At 43.2% G+C, this 19,915-nt stretch overlaps 1 protein-coding gene across 1 annotated transcript in view; it reads right to left on the bottom strand.

Annotated features, from left to right (window-relative positions):
- The window catches only part of TAF4B (TATA-box binding protein associated factor 4b), a 70,256-nt gene extending 52,050 nt beyond the window's left edge, over nt 1-18,206 (bottom strand). The window contains exons 1-3 of the mRNA XM_027746002.2: nt 17,795-18,206; nt 4,031-4,179; nt 3,268-3,375 (exon numbers count right to left, since the gene is read on the bottom strand). Coding sequence (XP_027601803.2) covers nt 3,268-3,375; nt 4,031-4,179; nt 17,795-18,083 — 546 coding nt within the window. The 5' untranslated portion in view covers nt 18,084-18,206. The remainder of the gene's footprint in view (nt 1-3,267; nt 3,376-4,030; nt 4,180-17,794) is intronic.
- Between the last annotated feature and the right edge of the window lie 1,709 nt (nt 18,207-19,915).

Here is a 19,915-nt window from a genome sequence, read left to right as displayed (position 1 = left end):
ATGCAGGTCATAGAAGAGCAAGAGTACCAGGTAAACATTTGAAACCTAAACTTCAGTGTAATTTTTCCTCCAAGCATCTCAAGAGGAAGGGAAAGTCTGGTTTTGTAGCCCATATTTTAGTTTCAGGTTTGCACAGTACAGTTGCTTTCACTAACTCTTAACACATTTAAACACTCCAGTCCAACAATCGCAATTAATACTTATTAATTGCATTAATTATAATACAGTAAGACAGGAGTCTAGCTTACCCTACCATGGATAAAACAAAACTAATCAAGAGTTAGACAGACTTCATGTAGATTATCAAAGGACTTTTAAGTCTTTCAAGGATAGGGAAAATTTACGAACAAACACTTAAAGCTAGAGCAAAACACTGGCACTTTTGTCATATATTTATAATTTTCTTTTCATGAGTGGGTGTCCTCCCCATTTCCTAAAGTTGCTGCCAACTAGACATGAAAGCAGCAGGCAGCTACCTAAAAGCTTTCCAGCTTAGGCTCCCACTGTTGGTAACACTTTAATAGCTCTCTGCAGGATCTTTGCCACCACCACTGCCTCTTCCAAGGATGAGGCTCAACAGCTCTAAGACCACAGGGAGGCAAACTGGGCACAAGAATCCCACAAACAGATGGGCAGAAGGAGGATGGATGGGGACATAGTGCTTATCTGCCAAGCTGCAATGCCCTGGGCTTTTAAAAGTTGAAAACAGGAGCTGATCTCTTGCAAATTCCAGCGTGCTTACACATCAAGACCAGAACAGCATTTTATCAGCTGAGGGAGAGAACAACAGGAAGTCTGCTGGACCCTTTTCCCAGGAAAATGAATATGTGGGAATTAACTTCTGTCATCTGCTGTCAACCTTTTTCACTACTGACAATTCTCATTCTCACTTTGAACAACACAGAAACAGTCGCCACAAAAAATGGCATCAATCCTGCATATTTTGAAGTCATTTCAAGAGAAGAAGTGCTCTGCATCTAAATGAAAGTGCCCCAGCATGATGCTAATTAGACACTTTGCAGCTTCGTTACCCCATCTGGAAAACAGTTAAAAAATAAAAATGTGCAGGTATTTTGTCTAACCTCAGCACTCAAACATCTAGGAATGTCAAAAATGGAAATATTTTTGTAGATGAGGAGAATAATCTTGGAGTCAGTAATTAGAGAGTCTTGCAGATAGTAGTGTTCCAAGTTGTATTTCGCACAAGACAGAAGATACACAACCAAACCCCGAATTATTTCCTCTCCACTGTCTCCCACTTTCTGTGACGACATCATACTTCCACACCAACACTCCTCTCCCATGACCTCAAAAAGCTGTCAAGACTAAGATCAGCAAGGTCTTTCAAGACTGATAAATGAATTGCTGCCAAGGAAATCAGACCCAAGGGCTCTGCCTTCCTTTCCCCAAATGATTCCATCAACTTTATGCACAGACTCCCTTGTCAGCACTCTTCTCTTTTCCACTCCAGGGTGAGGAGCACAGTGACCATGTGATGGCAGGATGTATCCATCTTGCATCTCTAGTCTTCACTGTACAAGGAACTTGTACAGAGGGCTTTGTAATCCTCTGCAAAACAGAAGGGCTCCAAGGAAGCCACTCCAAACAAAACAGTGCTATTAATTTTTCCTAGAGTCATCATTCTTGCTGTTTAAATCCAGCCCTACAGCTGAACAAGTGTTCAAGTTTCTACAACAGGAAAAAAAGAAAAAGCTTACAAAAAATACTCCATATCTATGTCTCTAAATATCTCAGAAGAACTCAAGTCGATTACATCAAAACTGAGCTAAAAGAACCAAGCCAAAGGCAGACGTAAGTTAAAAAAGGAAAAGTTAATAGCATGATGAATCTCAATGTTTATCCACATGAGAGTGTGAGGATGGAGGCAACTTCATCCATCAGATGACGGATGACCTTCATTTCTTCTCCCCAGCGCAAGGGTAGTATAGTAGATAACTATTGTTTTTATATCCTAAAGATCTCTACGCAGAGGTCACAAACAGATGGTTTACGAGGTAGCATTCCGAAATAAATGTAAGGAATATTCATTACTGTTCTTAGACAAAAAGCATATGTTGTTTCCATTCTCAGCAAAATAGAAAATGTTTTAAGAGTGGCCTCTGGGTTTTCCACTTTAGCCCCAACATTATCCATCTGTAGTGAGAGGGAAGCAGAAAAAGATCACAGACAGAGTGTGTGAGTAGTTTTCAATTGCTGATACAGAAGAACAGCAGGAGGACAAACTTGTAAGGGAGTCTGTTAGTTACCACTAACAGTGAACACAACCCCCAATTCTTCAAACATCCTCATGGTCAAGGACATATATCCAGCATGCTTTTTCAATGACTGATCCTGCTCTTTTACTGAGTGTTTGGTCAACTGCTACAGCCCAGTCTCCTTCAAACTCTTGTTCACAAAATATATGTACAAGCCAGACTTCTTCATGATTTCTCCTCCAGACTACGAGGAGAATAGAACATGTTATTAACAGAAAAAAAGAAGCTTTCTTTTCACCAAAGCTTATCCAGAAGTCTGTGGTCCCCAAAAACAGATGAACCATATCTACAAAAATTCTTATACTCTACAGGTCGTAAGAGTCTCTTCAGAAGAGTCCTACAACATTCTTCTCTGGAAAAGGCAAAATAAGACTTAGGAAATTAGAAAAAAACACTACCTAAAAATAATGAGGCATTTCCAACCACTGTCTATTTACAGTTGTACCTGTGGAACCCATCTGCCATACTCAAAGAATAGGTCTTGACTACGACTTTCCTTCACTTTTTAATGAGGGAAAAAATCATGCACATGAAAACCAGTTTGACTGGCACAGACAGTTCATTTTCCCCACAACATCATCTAAGGTAAGTTATACCTTTTCCCCCCTCCTAAGGACTCAGGGAATCCCAACAGTAAAACATTAGGAAGTCTCATCTCCCAGAAAAGATTCAGCAAGTGATCGAAGGAGCTCTGTCACAGAGTGCCAAAGCACTGGAAATGGCTCTCTGAACTATTTATTTTATTCATTGTTCATTTATTCATTGCTTTCTACTGTAGCAGAGATAAGATTATCTGACACACATTGACAGAAGCCTAATCAAATTATGCATTTAAAAATATATTCAGGAAATAATTTATTGTGAGTACAAAGGTTACTAAGCTTACTAAAAAACAGATTATAGTTAGAAATAACAAGAATGCATCAATATTTTCTCCAATTTTTTCTGTCACTTATTCTTATTCTACCATACTATAAAGCCTGCGACCTACCCGTATTACAGCAGGTGGCTGAGCAGTAGAAACCACAGTATTGGTTGTTTGAGATAATGTTTTCACAGGAGAAGCTGCTACTTTTTTTACTAACTGGGTGCCAGAGTTCTTGAAAAAAATAAAAATAAAAAATAATTATACATGGGCAGAGAACAGTTGTCAGACAAGTCAATCACAAAACAGACACTGAAGTTGGGGTCAGATACAAACCAAGACACATACTCTTAAAGTAACAATGCAGGCATCATTCACATAGTCCATATAGTTTAAATGCTGCTCAACAAAGCTATTTGTCTACCAGTTTAATATTCAATAACAGATCAGAGACATTTAAGAGACAACACGCAATCAGAATAAAATGGTTAGATAAATACGTAAATCGTTACTTTTATGTATTTCCTTATTCTTGCATGCTGATCACATTACAAGAGACAGAAGCAAAAAGCCAGCAGAGCTCAGGGAACGAGGAACAGGAAAGGTCCTCAGCTTCACAGATGGTTGACATTTTTTTTCTTAAACTATTTACATCATCATCATCAGACAGGAATTCATTAATTTGAGCTTTACCACATGTAACAGACAGCAGTTTTTCCAAACTGAGAAAGCAAAGCATATAGTGATGTTTGTGGGTGCAAAACCAAACACCATCACGCTGTTCAGAAAGCGTTCAAACACTTATTTAACCCTCCATGACTTATTTGCAAACCATGTTATAACCATATAACATACAGCTACGTCAAATTAAAGTTATGAGGGAAGTTACCTGTACAGCACATATTCTGATTGCAGGAGTGCTGGTTGGCACAGATGGTCTCACATTTGTGTTATTTTGTGACTGGTTCTGTGCTCGTGCTATTGCTTGTTGAGATACTAGCATTAGGTGGCCACTACTGCTTCTGATAAGAACAGTTCCTGTTGAAGAAAAACATTCAAACTTTAAGAAATTAAGTTATGTTACGGCTTCCCTATATTTCTGTGGAGGAAATAACTAGACCACACTGATAATGTAATATTTAGTTTCTTACTCCAAGGAACAGCTGCCAAGAAATATAAGAACTAAGTGCTTTACTCTGCATCTTATGATAGAATTCCTAAGTTCAAGAGAAAATTCAAGAGAAAGATTTAAGTGCATGGCCACATTGAAGCACTACATGCATACAAGATGCAAACTGCGAAGCAGTTCATCATTTGAGTCAAAAAGATATTTTGGATATTTAAAAGACACACACACCCTCTACACACACTCTGGGATTACTATGACAGTAACTTCAAGCAGCTCTTCAACCTGCAAAATTAATCACCACTATCACACTTGGCTGCCTCTTGTTTCTGAACATTTAGGCCTAGTTAGACGTGAATATACAGTTTAGAGAAAACTGCAATGGGGACTGAAGCCTGATTAGTACCAGTTCACCTGCCTGTATGAAGACCACTCCCCTCAGTCAGAGGGCAGTGGTCTCCCATGAAAGCCAAGGCCATAAGATATTTGAAGCTGTCCCTCTGTGTACGGTCTGTCCAAAAGCATTAAAATGCATGGTTTTATCAAAGCAGTTTAAAAATTGGGAGATTCCAGTGGGAAAGAAAAAAAGTCTTACCTACTATGTTTCTCCTACCCCATCAGCAGTAACAACAAACCATTAATCAGCAATTCATATTTGTATTAAAACTTAATGAAAATCACCTTAAGGGGAATCAGTATCAGTCACAAGCCATACAGAGTCCCATATTCCCTGCATTTGGAAACCATTCAGCTCCAAACCAATGTCTCCTTCTCCTTCCCAGGCCCCTCAGGGCTCAGCTCTGGAAAATTCAGAGGTTTCATCACGGTCACAAATACAAAATGCCAGTTGGATACCTGGTCTAAACAGCTTCAGATCCTTCAGGGGAGCTGCAGAGACCCCTACCTTTGCTGGTGTTTCACCTCCAACAGCAGCTGCACCTCCAACAGCGGCTCCAGCAAAGTCCACCACTGAAAACCCCTCATCTCAAACACCCTCACTTAACAAAGGCCTTTTGAACAAAAGAACAGGGGAAGGTATGGGAGAATGCCAGACATGCAAATAAGAGCACCTTAACATTTATGGAATGCATTAAACTTTCTTGCAAGTTATCCAATATCTGAAAAACCCCAGATCTATGAACACTTATGATCTTTCTTAGTGTAAAACAAGATCTCATCAATGAAACAGTCTTTTTACCTGGTTAGTCTGAAAGCTGTCAAAATACTGCCATACAATACAGCCTAAAACACTGTTTCTGTCTAAGTGAGTATAAACAGAAAAAGGCACAAGCTCCATGACTTGAGTTTTGTTGGTTTGGGTTTTTTTTTTTTAAAAACAAAGATCAAGCTACTAACCACATGCTTAGTAACAGGTTTTCATCCTCCACATTTAAAAGCATAAGAGAATATTGCAAGGCAACACAAAACTTGGTATAAAATTCTGTAACATCAACGTATTTCCATTCACATAGCACACATTAAGAACTGCAAGAGAAGCATCTAGACGATTCCCTCCTTTCTCAAGCAGCCTTTACTAGATGGAGCAGCTGCACAACACAGTTGCATATTCAGAAAAATACTGTTACTCCGTCTGACAACTCAGCTTTCTCCTCCTCCACTGAAGACTATAATTATATTTAGGTACAGATGGATCATTTAATTTAATCAATGAATACCTGGAATTACAGAAAACATATTAGATTTCTTATTTTATTTTCATACCATCTTATTTAGACAGTGATTGTCGCAATTTGCTTATACCTTTACACAACTTAAAAATGCCCCCAATGTTTTGATACTCCCATCCTGCCTAGAAACAAAAGCAACAACCCAATACCGCAGTCAATAGCACAGACACCAAGAGGAGACGTAGGAGATATCTTCTGCCAGAAGAAAAGGTTCCATGGCACTCAAAACCAATACCCAAAGTCTCATACACTACATACAGCTACTCAAGTGTGAAATGAGGGAACAGTAGGTGATGGTAACCTTGAGATTCGCAATACAAAGGTCACACAAACAGACTCGTGCAAGCTTCCAAGATGCTACTATCAGAAATGAAGGTAAGTGCAAGAATCCACATTCTTCGCTCAGTGGGAGGGAAAGATAGTATTTCTTATCAAGAGCTGTTTTCACATTCACTAGAAGTAAAATGTTAACAAACTGTGAAAACAGATCAGTTCTTGCAGTCACTGCAACTCCACAGTAAAATGGGCAGGGTGGGGGAGGAATGGGACAACACACAACAACCAACCTCTGAACGGCTGAAACATGACATTTCAGCTAACACCTCTCAGCACAACATGTAAAACCAAAAAAGATATCTGCAATCTCTGAACAAAATATCAGCACCAGCAGTAGTAACTGAACAGCAATAAGGCATTCTCGTTACACTGCAGGTGCCCAGTTTTGGGCGGCACTTCCAAGAATGTTTGATAGTTTTACTGGAGTTGTTTCAGAGAAGAGGAAGGACTTCCTCAGCATTGAAGCATTTGGGTAGTAAGAGCAAGGCACAGTGCCTTTGGGGCTACAAATCTGTTTCTATTTTCAAAGTCAAGTGACCAGTTACCGTCAGGGATTATTTCTCACATGCTTTGGCCGGAGGACTCAGGTGTCTCTTGCAGATTAACAAAGAGCCCTATTTACAACAAATTGAGACTTTTGTCCCTTTATATTCTGCCTGTCTTGCTAATAATTTTCCTTTGGAAAGTGATTTGTTTTTCCTGGCTGACAGAGAAGGCAGTTAAAATAGAATCGTCTATTTCAACCATTTGTTCCCTGCACACCTTCCTTCAGCTGCAATCCTGTGACAAGGCTGGAGGGGAAGGACCTGACAACCAAAACTCAGCTCAGTTTCCTACACAGAAGGAGCCATGATAAACCTTCTTACCTTGAAGAGGTCTCATTGAGATCCACACCTTTTCTGCCCAGTGATCTGCCTTCTCCTGAAAGAGGGGCTGCAGGAACCCTGCCTCTAGGAGTGCCTGGCATCACTCCTGCAAAGCTCAGACAGCCACCACCCAGAACAGACATGCCAGCATTGTGAGAAAATGGAAAATCACAGGCATCCTAACAAAATTCCATTTGTTGCTCAAACCTGAGATACCTCAGCTGTAAACTTTCGCTGTCCCAACAGCACCAGTCAAGGAAATACAGCTTTTTCTGAACTTGGTTTAGCATCCAACCCAGAAACCAAGAAACACAGGTTAGAAGGAGGAGCAGCTTCCAGATACCTCTGCATTGTAACAAGAGAGCAGCAAAAATTCACCAGAGACATGAACAAGGTGTTATGGGATAGTGACAGAGATCTGTTTATGCCACTACAGGTAATGCCACCTGCATGGGCTTCACTGTATTTCAGGGAATAAGTGTTAAGGAAACCACAATGTTGTTAACACAAAGCTGTGCTGCCAGCTGAAGCTCAGGCCTTCATCCAGCAGCACTGAACACCGATGTTTGCTAAAAGCATTCCACCATAAGGGCAACTTCCACCACATAAGGCAATCCCGAGGCCATTTCTGAAGGGGAACTTCATCCAGAAGAAATTTCCTGAGATGAACCATCCAGCATTTGTGCTCCAGCAGAGATACACCTTATGCTGTTACACATGAAACTGAAGTTTCAAGTTAAGCCACCACTTACGTGGTTTCTAATGCAACTGCTCAACACAACAGCTCTTGGGAACTGCTGGCTGGGGAACAACGTGAGGAAATGAAAAGAAGTCTCTTGCTCCTAAAATAAAATACAAGTAAGAACTAACCACAATTAGACCAAACTCATTTGAGAAAACACAAGTTACAAAAGCTGCTTTCAAAGAAGGGTAAATTTAGCTTATTTCAAAACAAGGAGTGCCTGCATCAGGTATGTTGCCAACCTTAGTAAAGTACATTTTACCATCAATTATAAAAACAAGACTAAATGGGACTTTCAGGTCCCAAATCAGTAAGTGAACAACAAAAATGTTTTAAAACAACAGGAATGTGTCAGTGCTCTCTGTTCCTAAACAAATCCCATTGTTTCACTGAGCTACTCAAAACAAAGGGATAGCTTTTAAGGCAGTTATTACAAGGTAAGACCAAACTTTAAAGAGGATGTTTTAGCAGGATACTAAATGGCAACAAAAAAGGAATATTAGTTTTAAGTTTCTTAGACTGACTAGGATTACTCAAAATTTGGAAAATAAAAGGCCATACACTACTAACCTATGCAACGGCTTTGAAAATACTTTTTCTCTCTAAAGCCATCCTTTAGAAAAAATGCAGTTTTTTTCCTCTTCAACCCCATTTGAGCCCCACAGAGCAGGTCACTTAAAGGTTATAAAAACATACTACGGGACTAAGACCAAACCCAGACATTATTAGAGACATAGACTGTTCTGTCAGGGATTGTATCAAGGTGCATTATGTTGCAGACTAGCTGTAAAAGACTGCTGAAGAAGCAGGAACAATTAATGAAATACTGTGAAAGACAGTGACAACTTTTACATAACCTATGACTTACATAACCCTTCTAATATGTTGGGACTGTAATGTTTTCAGATGAAGTATGGTCTGTACTGCATGGAGGAGAACTACTTATTCCCCATGTACTTGAGTTTTCCTAGACATCACTGCAAATGTCTGTAGTAGAGATTAAGAAACAAAGACAACAGCCCAGTCTAGAGGCAACATGCAGCTGTGCTTTTCACTGTTTTAGGAATGAAGCTACAACAAAGATCTAGCAGCCACACAAGGTTACCTCACCAAAGGCTTCCAATGATGAGCTCTAACTTCTATTCTCAAATACAACTGACTTCAGACAACAGGTCTTCTGTGAAGTCACAAAGATTATCTGTTTGAGGCTTTTCTTGGAATAACATCTGTGATTGCTTTTAGATTTCCCAAATAAACATGGCAGAGGGCTCATCTATACTGTATGGGTCGAGTTGTTCAGTATCTGCACTACACTCTTAAAGCATTTTACTCCATACAACAAATCATTCCAACCTTTGGAAGTCAATTTCAGTTGACACGAGAGAAATTCAGCAACAATCAACCCATAATCAACACCGCTACTGCAGCAACCAGAATCATTCATCACATATCCAGGCCCTCAAACAATTAATGTCATTCACATTTTGTTTCACTAAGTACGTATCCCAGAAATCACTGTGTTCTTACCCTCCATTCCAAGGAAACTTCTAAACTAAGGGGTCTTTACAGTGACAGCTCAGGACCAGTGATTGGCATGTAGATACTGCAGAGCCACAATGAGATGCCTGATTTTGAGTTCCAATGAAAGACACTTTGTTTTGCTCACATATATGGAAATCATTAATTTCCAGGTCAGGAGAAAAGTTCAAAGGGTGTAATCTCAATATACTTTCATGCTACAACAGAACACAGTCTAAATAAAATACCATACAATGTTATACCCACAAGTTCTTCAATGAATGCTGATTGCATCTTTGCCAACTGCACAAAACGCTGCACTGCAGATTCCTGTAGACTGTGGTCTACAACTTTTAAGGCTGATGTCTGACATCTCACCTTTTCAAAGCCAGTGACTAGCTTCCCTCAGAGACATCACTGTCCAGTTGACAGCACTGTTTCACTAGCATTAGTGTTTCCCAGACGGCCTGGGTTGCTGTGAGCAGTTTTTTAAACCACCATCACATACTCTAACAGAGGGGTTTACAGTCCCAGAAAAGGCTGCTGCCTCCAGGAACTCCAACCTTTCTCTGGCAAGGTTCTGTGCAGGCACCAGCTCCTGAGACACCCAGTACAGACACAGCCTTTTGAAGCACAGGGAGCCAGGAAAAGGATGATGATATCTCTCCTAGGCAGGATGGAGCAGACTCTGATATCCTATTGTTTCAAACAGCCTGGAATAAATAATGGACACCACATACCTTTGTCTGATGAGTATAAACAACCTCCTGTCTCCCTCCCTTTCTCCAGGAACTAGGCACAAAATGCTAAAAACACAAAAATCTGAAGCCAAATTTCACACACTACTCAATCAGTAAGTCTTATCCAAGCTGTTGGAGGCTAGCTGCTCATCAATGCATTTTGGTGCCCAGGTGGATATCTCTGTTCATCAATGGATTTTGGTGGCCAGACAGATATCTCTGTTTATACAGACTAGCAATTGGTGCTGATGCTTTTTCACAGAATATAGGTCCACATTTCAGAGTTAAGAGTTCTCCTCGACTGCAAAGACAGTTGAGCTTCTTTCCTTGAGAATACATTGATATTCATGCAATTTTTCAGTTATAGTAGAACTCTTAAGCAAAAATATAACCATACCAGTTGCGACGTAATATACCTTTTATTTACAACAAGCAACAGATGTCCACACCAACCCTTTAAAGAAAATCAGAGATTAGAACATTGCACTGATTCTTGGAGGGGATGAAAATAACCATTGGGTTATTTTGGGCATTGTTAAAAGATGGGTTTGGGCATTGGGTTTGGGCATTGTTAAAAGATGGCACTACTGTTTCTATTTGAATTCACAATGTATTTATTACGCTTGAATCCCAAGAGTCACTGGTTTTATTGTGTGTAGGCATATGGGATTCCCAGCCAATGCTGCATAACACAAGTATTATTTGATATCGTGAGAACATCTAGCTCTTGTCCTTGGGCCATGTCTTTCAGCCAACTGGGATCATTTCCCATCCACATTTCCCCATCTCATCTTTGTGGTTTGCAACTTTGCTCCTTGAGGCTTGGTTGCTTTCCTATCTCATTAATCAGACAGTTCTAGGATTGTCTATGGATAAGATGATCTGACTTAACAGTTCTCTGGGACCCAAATTACCTCATGCAGGAGCTTCAAGTATTTGCAGAAGACTCAGCTGATGGCAGTGAAAGAGTTCCTCAAAGGAGCCAAAATGACACTTCCTTACTCTCAAGACAATTCCTGCACTTCTAGAACAGCCATGAAGCTGTTACAGAGAAATCTGAAGCTGAAGTGTTGAACTACAAATCTTAACTTTAAACTAAGTGATGATAAAAACATCTGAATACCAAGGACTGGTGTCCTGATAGAGTTCTAATAAAGGACAAGGTCACCCCCCTTTAAATAAGAGGAGAATCAAGGCAGTTAATCCATACTAATTTTGCAATGGTACACTTGTTTCCCTGTTGCTCCCTTGGGGATCAGCAGAAAGTTGAATCCAACTTCTTAAAGTTAATTTCTTCTAAAAGTGCAAATTCACTCCTCTGTTGGATGGATTTTCACTTACAATCAAGGGCTCAACACTGAATTTTAACACTGATTACCACCTTGTTTTAAGTGTGATGGAGCAAACAAATCTTACTGCAGAGGACATCAAAACCTTCATGGAAGCATTAACTTCTGTCTACACAGATACTGTAGAAACTGTCAGCAAAACTGTGGGTATTTGTTGAGTGCCTAGTATTAAAGCCATATATAAAGGTGTTCTGACCACACTTACCCCTTCAACACACAGCACTGGCTGCTCCACGCAGACTACCTAGTAATACATCACCAGTCAGCTGGATCTGGTTCTGAGGGCTCCACTGGAACTACATGTCATCTGCCACTGGGCAAGCTGCAAGCAAAAGTCTTCAGGTGTTGTGCCAACCAGGGCATGCTGTTTCACCCACTTCTTAATCTAGCCTGGACATCTACGGAAGGAAGACTGCTTTCCCAGGCAACTCCTAGGAGCAGCCAGTACTAACGAAAGCATCTTCTCTGCCTCCACCAAACTGGAAGTGTGCACTTGTCTGCAAGCACAAGCTAAGAAAATCAATGAAATGTCATCATATCATCTGACTGGTCTTACACCTCAAGATCACTGAGCTTCACCACTTCTCCAGCCTTAACAGACTCCAGGTTTCCTCATTAGCAAAATGTATCTTCTGCCTGCTGCCATTTTTAGCCTGCTTCAGTTGCAATCAGATACTATTACCTCAAGACACTGGTGGAAAAGATCTGTTAGTGGACTTTGTTCTAAACGTGACCCAGATGGCAGAACAGACCTTAATCCTGACAATTAAAAATGTCTATTGTGATCTCTTCCATTTTGCAAGTTATACTTGCTTTCCTTCTGGTATCATCAGTTTTCAGAGAAATAGCTTCATGCAAAAAGAATTCAAAACCAAGTATTTACCTTTCAGTTTTGCATAAGTGATTAGGGCAGTACTAATTATTTATCTTTGATAGTTATCAGAAGCTTTGCAACTTACAGCACAACTTGCATATACAACTATCATTTACAATCCTACCCACTAAACACAGCACAGATTCCTATCACATGGCATGACAAATACCTGGATCTCTAAAATAACCTTAAAAAAATCTGGTAGAGCAACTACTCAAAATAATAACACACAAGCTTACCTAGTTTAGTCAGTATCTTTGGTGAAAGAATACCGAAACATAATTAGTGTTTCTTCCAGCTGTCACTTGTGTGTGGATGATGCTATTTTTACTGCTAAAAGCCAAAGGGCCCTTTAAATACTGCAAAAGCAACACAAGTTAGGCTCACATTCTCTCTCTTCTAAGGCTTAAAAAAAGTTTACCATTCACCAAACTGTAGCTGTAATTCTTTGCAATACACTCCAATTGATTGTAAAATCTGAACAGCATTTAGCATTAATTTTACTGAGCATCATATTTCCATGCTTCAGTATTCAGAATGCATCTACTTTTCTGTGTGCATGAAAACCATAAATCTAGACATTAGCTTTATATCTTCTGCCAAGATTTAAATCTTAATTCCAATACGGCTGTGCATTTAATGATATGAAGGCATTGTTTTGCTAGTCACATTCAGTCCTGAAAGCAAAATCAAGTCCTACAGAGCAGCCAAAATTTCTACTGATTACAGCAGAAGCCACTGGTTTTTATATTTGACTTAGTTCTTCAAGCCTGTCAAAGCTTTGCTGACCCTTCCTCAGAAAGAAAAAAAGTTGACTGGTGTCACCTGATGCAAAGAAAGAAGTTTGCAAAGAATCCATCCCAAGAAACCTGCTAAAGGACACTATTGGGATACAAAAGGTTACAATAATGTTTTATTTAGTGCCTACTGATCATCCTACAGCACAAATACTACACTCAGACTTCATGGGATTATCAACATCTAAAACCTGCAGACTTCAAAGGAGTTTCTAGGGGGTTTTGTCCTGTTGAAACAAGAAATCGTTAGATAGCCTACTCCTACCCAAGCATAATTTAAATTAAGAAGTATTTCAAACTCAGGGTTTCCTCCAATTCTAAAATAAAGCATAAATATGAAAATAACAAATTCTTGGTGTGGTTTTACCACTGAGAAACAACCAACTAGAACATGAAGAGGGAGATTCTTAGCACTTTACTTGAAAGGTATTAGGTCAACTTCAAAAGCAGAAGGCAGAAGCATCCAGATGTTTATCTGCCCTTACCTCTTCAGGTTACCTTAGTTTCTATATCCAAATAAAAGAAACCCAACAAGACCAGGCTCCATACCACCCCACAGCAGTTTTGGAATACCCACATCAGCTCTCTCCTTCCCAGCCACAGGAGTCCACATGCTGACTGACTGCCTTTTGCCACACAGCTCCAACCACCTGCCACAAACAGTGGTTGTGCTTTCTGAACACTTATCCACTATCAGCCTAGATAAGCTGTAGGCAGTGGAAGACCTGCCAGGGACAAGGTAAAACATCCAACTGAAGACGACTGAGCTGCAAAGAGAAACAAAGAAGCTGTACCTGCTGCCATTCCCTCCTCAGTCAGGTACAAAGGAAACTTGCAGAGACCATGCCTTGCACCACATTACTCATGCAAATTACAGCAGACTTGGGGCGACTTCTCTTTGCTGACACCATACTTGCTCAGGCCCACTGGTGTTAGCAATAATGGAAAGCATAAAACAGAAATACACACACCAGAGACAGCTGATGGCAGCTGCTGCCATCCTTGTAACCAGCAGCAGTGGCATGAGATGAGCTTTTTGAAGAGCTTCCCTGCTGGAAGCAGATCCAAGGTAACAAAGGAGGATCCCTGGCATCTGGTTCAGTTTTGTATTTTTTCATCCTACCAGAAGAGAAGTGGATATATTTATTAATTGTCCTTTCAACACCTACCTGTTATGAGCATTCCAGGGCCAGGGATTGAATGAAAGCCACAAGTACAGACAGAAAAGTGACAAAAAGTGACAAAAACCTAAGTTCAAGAAAAGTAAACAAGGAAACCAAGGAAAAACATTAACATTCTTTTTGCTGTTTCTATGCTCTTTTTCCATCCTTCACTTCTCCAAAGCGGTACAGGGCCCACAGGCACTAAGGTGAACTACGGACGTTTGACATAGCCCTTGTCACTCCTTCCACTTCCCAAGTAAATTATTTCCTCCTGTTAGTAGCACAGCCCACCCACTTCCCCCCCCCCCCCCCCCCCCCCCCCCCCCCCCCCCCCCCCCCCCCCCCCGGCCACATTAAGCTCACGTTAACCAAGGACACAGTTTCTTGATAAGCAGATGGTCCATGACAGGAGACATTTGCAGGTTCATAAGCATCAGCACAGACCACACAACGAGCAGAGCTCAGGACAGAGACAGCAACTGCACTGGTCATGCTGGTCTGTTCCCTGCCAGTCCCACAGACTGCCACACACAAAGCCTTCTGAAATGCTGATAAAATGTTCTTGTCACCAAAGAGGGCAACTGAGGAAGGATCCCTTTGGTGGATCATACAAATTCCCTCCATTGGGGAGGAGATAGCCCAAACATTTAGTCTAACAGCCGATGGTATGTAAGGTCAAAATACCACAAGCAAGCACTCAGGTCAGACTCTCCCTGGCTGACGGTACATGAAGGACACAGTCCCTAGCTGGAGTACTACTGCATATTAAAACCCCCAGAGGTGGTCAGCCACAAGCCAGGGATGGACTGGTGCAGGAGGATGGCCTTGAGTACCAGCAGGACTGGTCTGTCAGCACTTTGCAGAGGAATACATAGGAGGGTGATGAAAACCCCTTGTTACTCATGAGTAAGTCTGGGTCCTGTAAGACCTGGATAACTTGCAAAGCCTAGTAATCTTTCCTAGGTAAGCAGGTAAAAAGAGCAATCTGTGCTCAGAGACACAACGAGTCATACCTGGTCATCTGCCTTTCCCACTTCCTGAGCAAGAGGAAAGGGGAGGTAGAAATGGAAGAGAAAGTACAGCATCAATCCATGACTTTCACGAACCTCCACTGCCCTCCAAGCCACGGGGGCAAACACAGCTCCACTGGTGCCCTTCCTTCCCCAGACTGCAGTGCTGTAGAAGCACAGGAGCAATGCATGCTCCGGGACGAAAGCAGTTCATGAGTAATTCAGGATGATCAGTAAGGGCAGTGCTGTCCTCAGAACAAGACAGCTCAAGCATCTTCCTTTGAAACTCAAGGGAAGGATGATTTTCTGTATGCATTTTTCTTAGCAGATGCCACAAAAGTTGAATGCTGTCATTTTAAAGCCAAGCACATTCTCCCTTCTGTATTTTATCCTGCATGGCTAGATTTGGCAGTTTATTTGAAATACAAACTTTTCAAGCCTAAGAATTTGGTTGTTTATTCCACCTTCTTTTTTTAATCATGTTAAACTAACACTTGCAGGTTTAATGCTATTCATCTTGCATTTTTTATTATTAATTAAAAATTGAATCCACATAGAAGACAGAGGTAAAATACTAACATTTACTCAAGTCAGAATGCATTTTTATATCATCCTTACAACAATTATTTAGACAAGTTTCCATGAAACATTGATCCATTTGAAATCTGAAAACTTCTACGTTTCTTCTGAAGCACTAAAATCCATACTGTTACTTTTAATTTACAATGCTGGACAGTACCAGCACCTCTGAACTTCCAATACAAAGGCTGCATTGTCCCAGGAGCAAGGAAAACAAGCTGATGCAACTGAAGGGTAATGCTAGTTTTGTTACATCTGCCTACTGCCACAATACAAGTCAGATGACATTCAACAGTATACCTTGATAGAATCAAAGCCAGCCCACTACGAAGAAAACATAAGTTTTGCCAACTTGTAGTTCCCCTACTGTAGGCAATTTGCACGAGCATTCACCTTCATAGAAAGGTGTTTCACTGAATGTCAATACATTCCCAAAAGCAAAAATATTAGAAACAAAACCGGAATACCTGGGGACTCCTGCTACAAGAAGTTAATATATTTCCATCATGGCTCATTTCAGAGGAAAGATTTAGACTCATCCTTGACTGCTGACTACCCAGACATTATAGCATCATCTGAGTGCTGGGAAATCTACAGTGAAACTTACTGACTAAAGACAACTTTTTAAAATTACATCAGCATTATATATATCCTTGGGAAGTGCATGTCTTTGGTAAAGACATTACAATTAAAAAAAAAAAGGAGGAAAGAAAGAGAAAAAAAAAAACCAAATATGCACTACTAGCACAGGAATTACTGTAAAACCAGTCATCCTTTTCTGCAACATCCGACCTGAAAGTAATTGCAACAGATGCTCCAACAACAGAACTGTCCTGGCAGGAAATAATTACAGCACCAAATAGCAATAAAGTCATTACATATCTTGGGGTCTCAATAGAGCAACATCAAAACCAGTTGAATCAAAGTCACTTTCTTTTTTAAAAAGCATTTAAATGCAGCCCGACAGGGAAGAGCGGGAAGTTCAGAACCAACAGCATTTTCTTCCTCTTGAGAGAAAGCGCAGGTAGGAGCCCTGGCTAACCCTCTGCTGCTATCCAATTAAGCTGTCTTTATCAGTACTATGCAATTCCTCCATTAATATTTTCGTTGCCGCTATAGGAAGCGCGGGACCTCTCCGAACTCTTCGTTTTCCACATAGCTTTTACGCAAAAAAAAAAGCGTTTCAAGGAGCAACACGTAATGAACTTTCAGCAGTGCCCTCCTTAGGCACGGCAATATTCTGTTTCACTGACGGTCTATCGGCCTGGCTGTGCCAGTGAAAAGAATTCCTGTGGACTGCCCGGGAGCGCGGGCAGTCTTACCTCACGATAAGTTACGGGACTCGCTCTGCAGTCGCCAATCCCCGCTCACACCCCCCTCCCCGGATACTCCTTCATCCAAGTTCTACGAAAGCCTCCATCAGTCGTTTTCAAGTCACATATTATGGTAACTTGGCCACTGTGTTTTTGGTTATATTCCTTCTGCTCCTCGTGCTATCCAGCAAAGTAAGAAGTTGCCTGAATCCAGAGACTTCCAGATCCATCCTCCAGGTAGGCTGTAAGCATCCCCAGTGCTAACTGACTGAACACAGTCACATTCCCAATGCCCTGCAATACAGACACACATCCCGGTTCCCAGAAGTTTGGGGCAGCAAACCAACCTGCGCAACACGCACCTTTACCACCACCACCATCCCCCGCCGCCCGGCCCGTCCTTCACCACGCCTCGTCCCCAGCAGCAAGGGCAGGGCGGCGGGATACCCGTCCTGCCGACCCGCTCCGCGACAGCAAGGACCGCGACATCCCAGGGAAGCGGCGACACGGTACCGTGCCCGCAATCGGGGCAGCCCGCTAGGGATCACTCACCTGGGGGCAGCTGCAAGTTCGCCGGCAACTGGAGGGTGGCCGTGGGCGGACCCTTGAGCGCCACCGGCCGCGGGACCCCGGGAGCGGCCGCCTGCGGCACCGGGGACCCCGCGGGCGAGGGCGCGGGGCGCGGCGGCGGGGCGGCGGCGGGCGCGGGTGCGCCGGGCACCTTGGCGGCGGGGCTGCCCCGCTCGGCCGCCGAGCCCGCGGCGGGGGCGCAGGCGGCCGCCTGCTCCGGGTGTCCGCCGGGCATCAGCCTGACGGGGGCCGCCGCCGCCGAGGTGCTCATGGAGGAGGAGAAGGCGAGGGGCCAGCGGGCGGCCGCGTCGCGCAGAGCCCCGCGGCGCCCCGCAGCATTGCGGGCGGGGGGCGCTCAGGCGCTGCCCCGGCCGCCGGCGCGCCCAGGGAAACACATGGCAGCGCCGCTCCTGCGGCTCCCGGGCACCGCGCACGTGGGCCCGGCCGGCCCGGCCTCCCCTGCCGGCGGCGGGGGGGAGGGAGGGGAGGATGGGAGGGAGGGGAGGACGGGCGGAGGGCGGTCCCACGCCGCCAGCGCGCCCTACTGCGGCGGCGCCCGCCCCAGCCTAGCCCAGCCCAGCCCAACCGAGCCGAGCCGAGCCCGGCCTCGCCGCCCTCTGAGGCCGCCCGCCAGCCCGCAGTGTGTACGGGGCCGTGCGGAGCCCCGCGCCCCGCCGGGTGAAAGTTGGCGGCAGCGGAGAGACCCCTCGGCGGGCGGGGCTGGGGGGCCGAGAGGGCGCGCCCGGAGCCCCGGGTGGGTAACGCAGGGTGGGTAACGCGGGGTGAGCGCGGGGTGAGCGCGGCAGAGCCGCGGAGCTGGAAGCGAACGGGGCTGGGTGCTGCTCTTCCCGCCGTGCCATCCTCCGGCCCGCCTACCTGCGCCAGACCACCCCCGGCTGTACCTGGGCTGCAGGTGGCCTTGGGGTTTCCATTCGAAACAAAAGGAACGCCGGCAAGTGTAGGAGTTCCCTATGGCACGATACGAACTTGCTGACAGGCCGAGAAGGCGAAAGCGGCGCGGACCTGGAAGGGTGAAGGGGACAAAGTTCTCTCACTTGACCTTCACGCCCGGGGGCTTGAAGAAAGGCTGAGCGGGGACGTGCAACTCGCTCCCCTTGTAAAGCAAGGCTATTCGTGACAGGATGCATACAACACAGCTGTAAAAACGAATTTCAGAGTATAACTGAAAGGTTTTGCTCGTGTGATGGGAATGCGGGCATGACCTTCAGTGTGTCATAGCTGTGTCTGGGCTACATTTCAATAGATTTTGAATTTCGTTTATGCACATGCTTGACTTTACCCATAATGCTGAAGGGGTATGGCTTATATCTGCCCAAATTGAACACTGCATAAGCAATTACAAAATCCAAGGCCTGCTGTATGGTTCATTAATGTGGTACAAAAAGCACAAAGTCCAACAAAATATTAGGAGAGAAAAAATAATTACTCATCTATTAAAATTCCCTTGCAACTGTGTTTTTCAGGTAAAAAGATACACAAATTCTAATACTTGATACACTGAAAATCATGTAAAATGTGAACAGAATGCAAAAAATTATACAGCTCTTTTTATGCCCTGATAGAGATTTCCATGCACTGCTGCTTATAGGTTTTTCAGATTGCAGGAGCCTCTTTTTGACCATTTCCAGTAACAACCTTTCTTGATTTTACAGTGTTACTGCTTTAAATCACTATCAGCAGCGATAGAAACAACTACAGAACAGAAATTGCATGAGATGAGAACCAGAAGCACATGGCTACAGCTTAATTTCCAGGGTGGTCATAACACAGGTAGCTGTATCCTCCCAAACTCCATTAGTACAGGTAACAATAGGCATGAGGATCAGTTGCATGGAGTAGGAGGCTAAGGGCCTTAATGGTGCCAGGGACAAACAGACTCTGTCTCTGAAACACAATATTTGCTCTCTCACACAGCAACCCCTCTCCCTCATCACAACAACTCTCGCCTTATCTCAACTCTCACCATGTCTATCCTATTCCAGAACAAATCAGCCCAAAATCTCAAAGAAGTGACAAAAGCAATGGTTATAGTTTCCAAGTATCAGAGCAAGCTAGGAAGACGGTGGAAGAGGAGGTGATAAA

The sequence above is a fragment of the Pipra filicauda genome, unplaced genomic scaffold, assembly GCF_003945595.2.
Source record: "Pipra filicauda isolate LSUMZ 115617 unplaced genomic scaffold, ASM394559v2 scaffold320_size837821_pilon, whole genome shotgun sequence".
In the NCBI taxonomy this organism is placed as follows: Eukaryota; Metazoa; Chordata; class Aves; order Passeriformes; family Pipridae; genus Pipra; species Pipra filicauda.
This window is presented reverse-complemented; position numbering and strand designations above follow the sequence as displayed.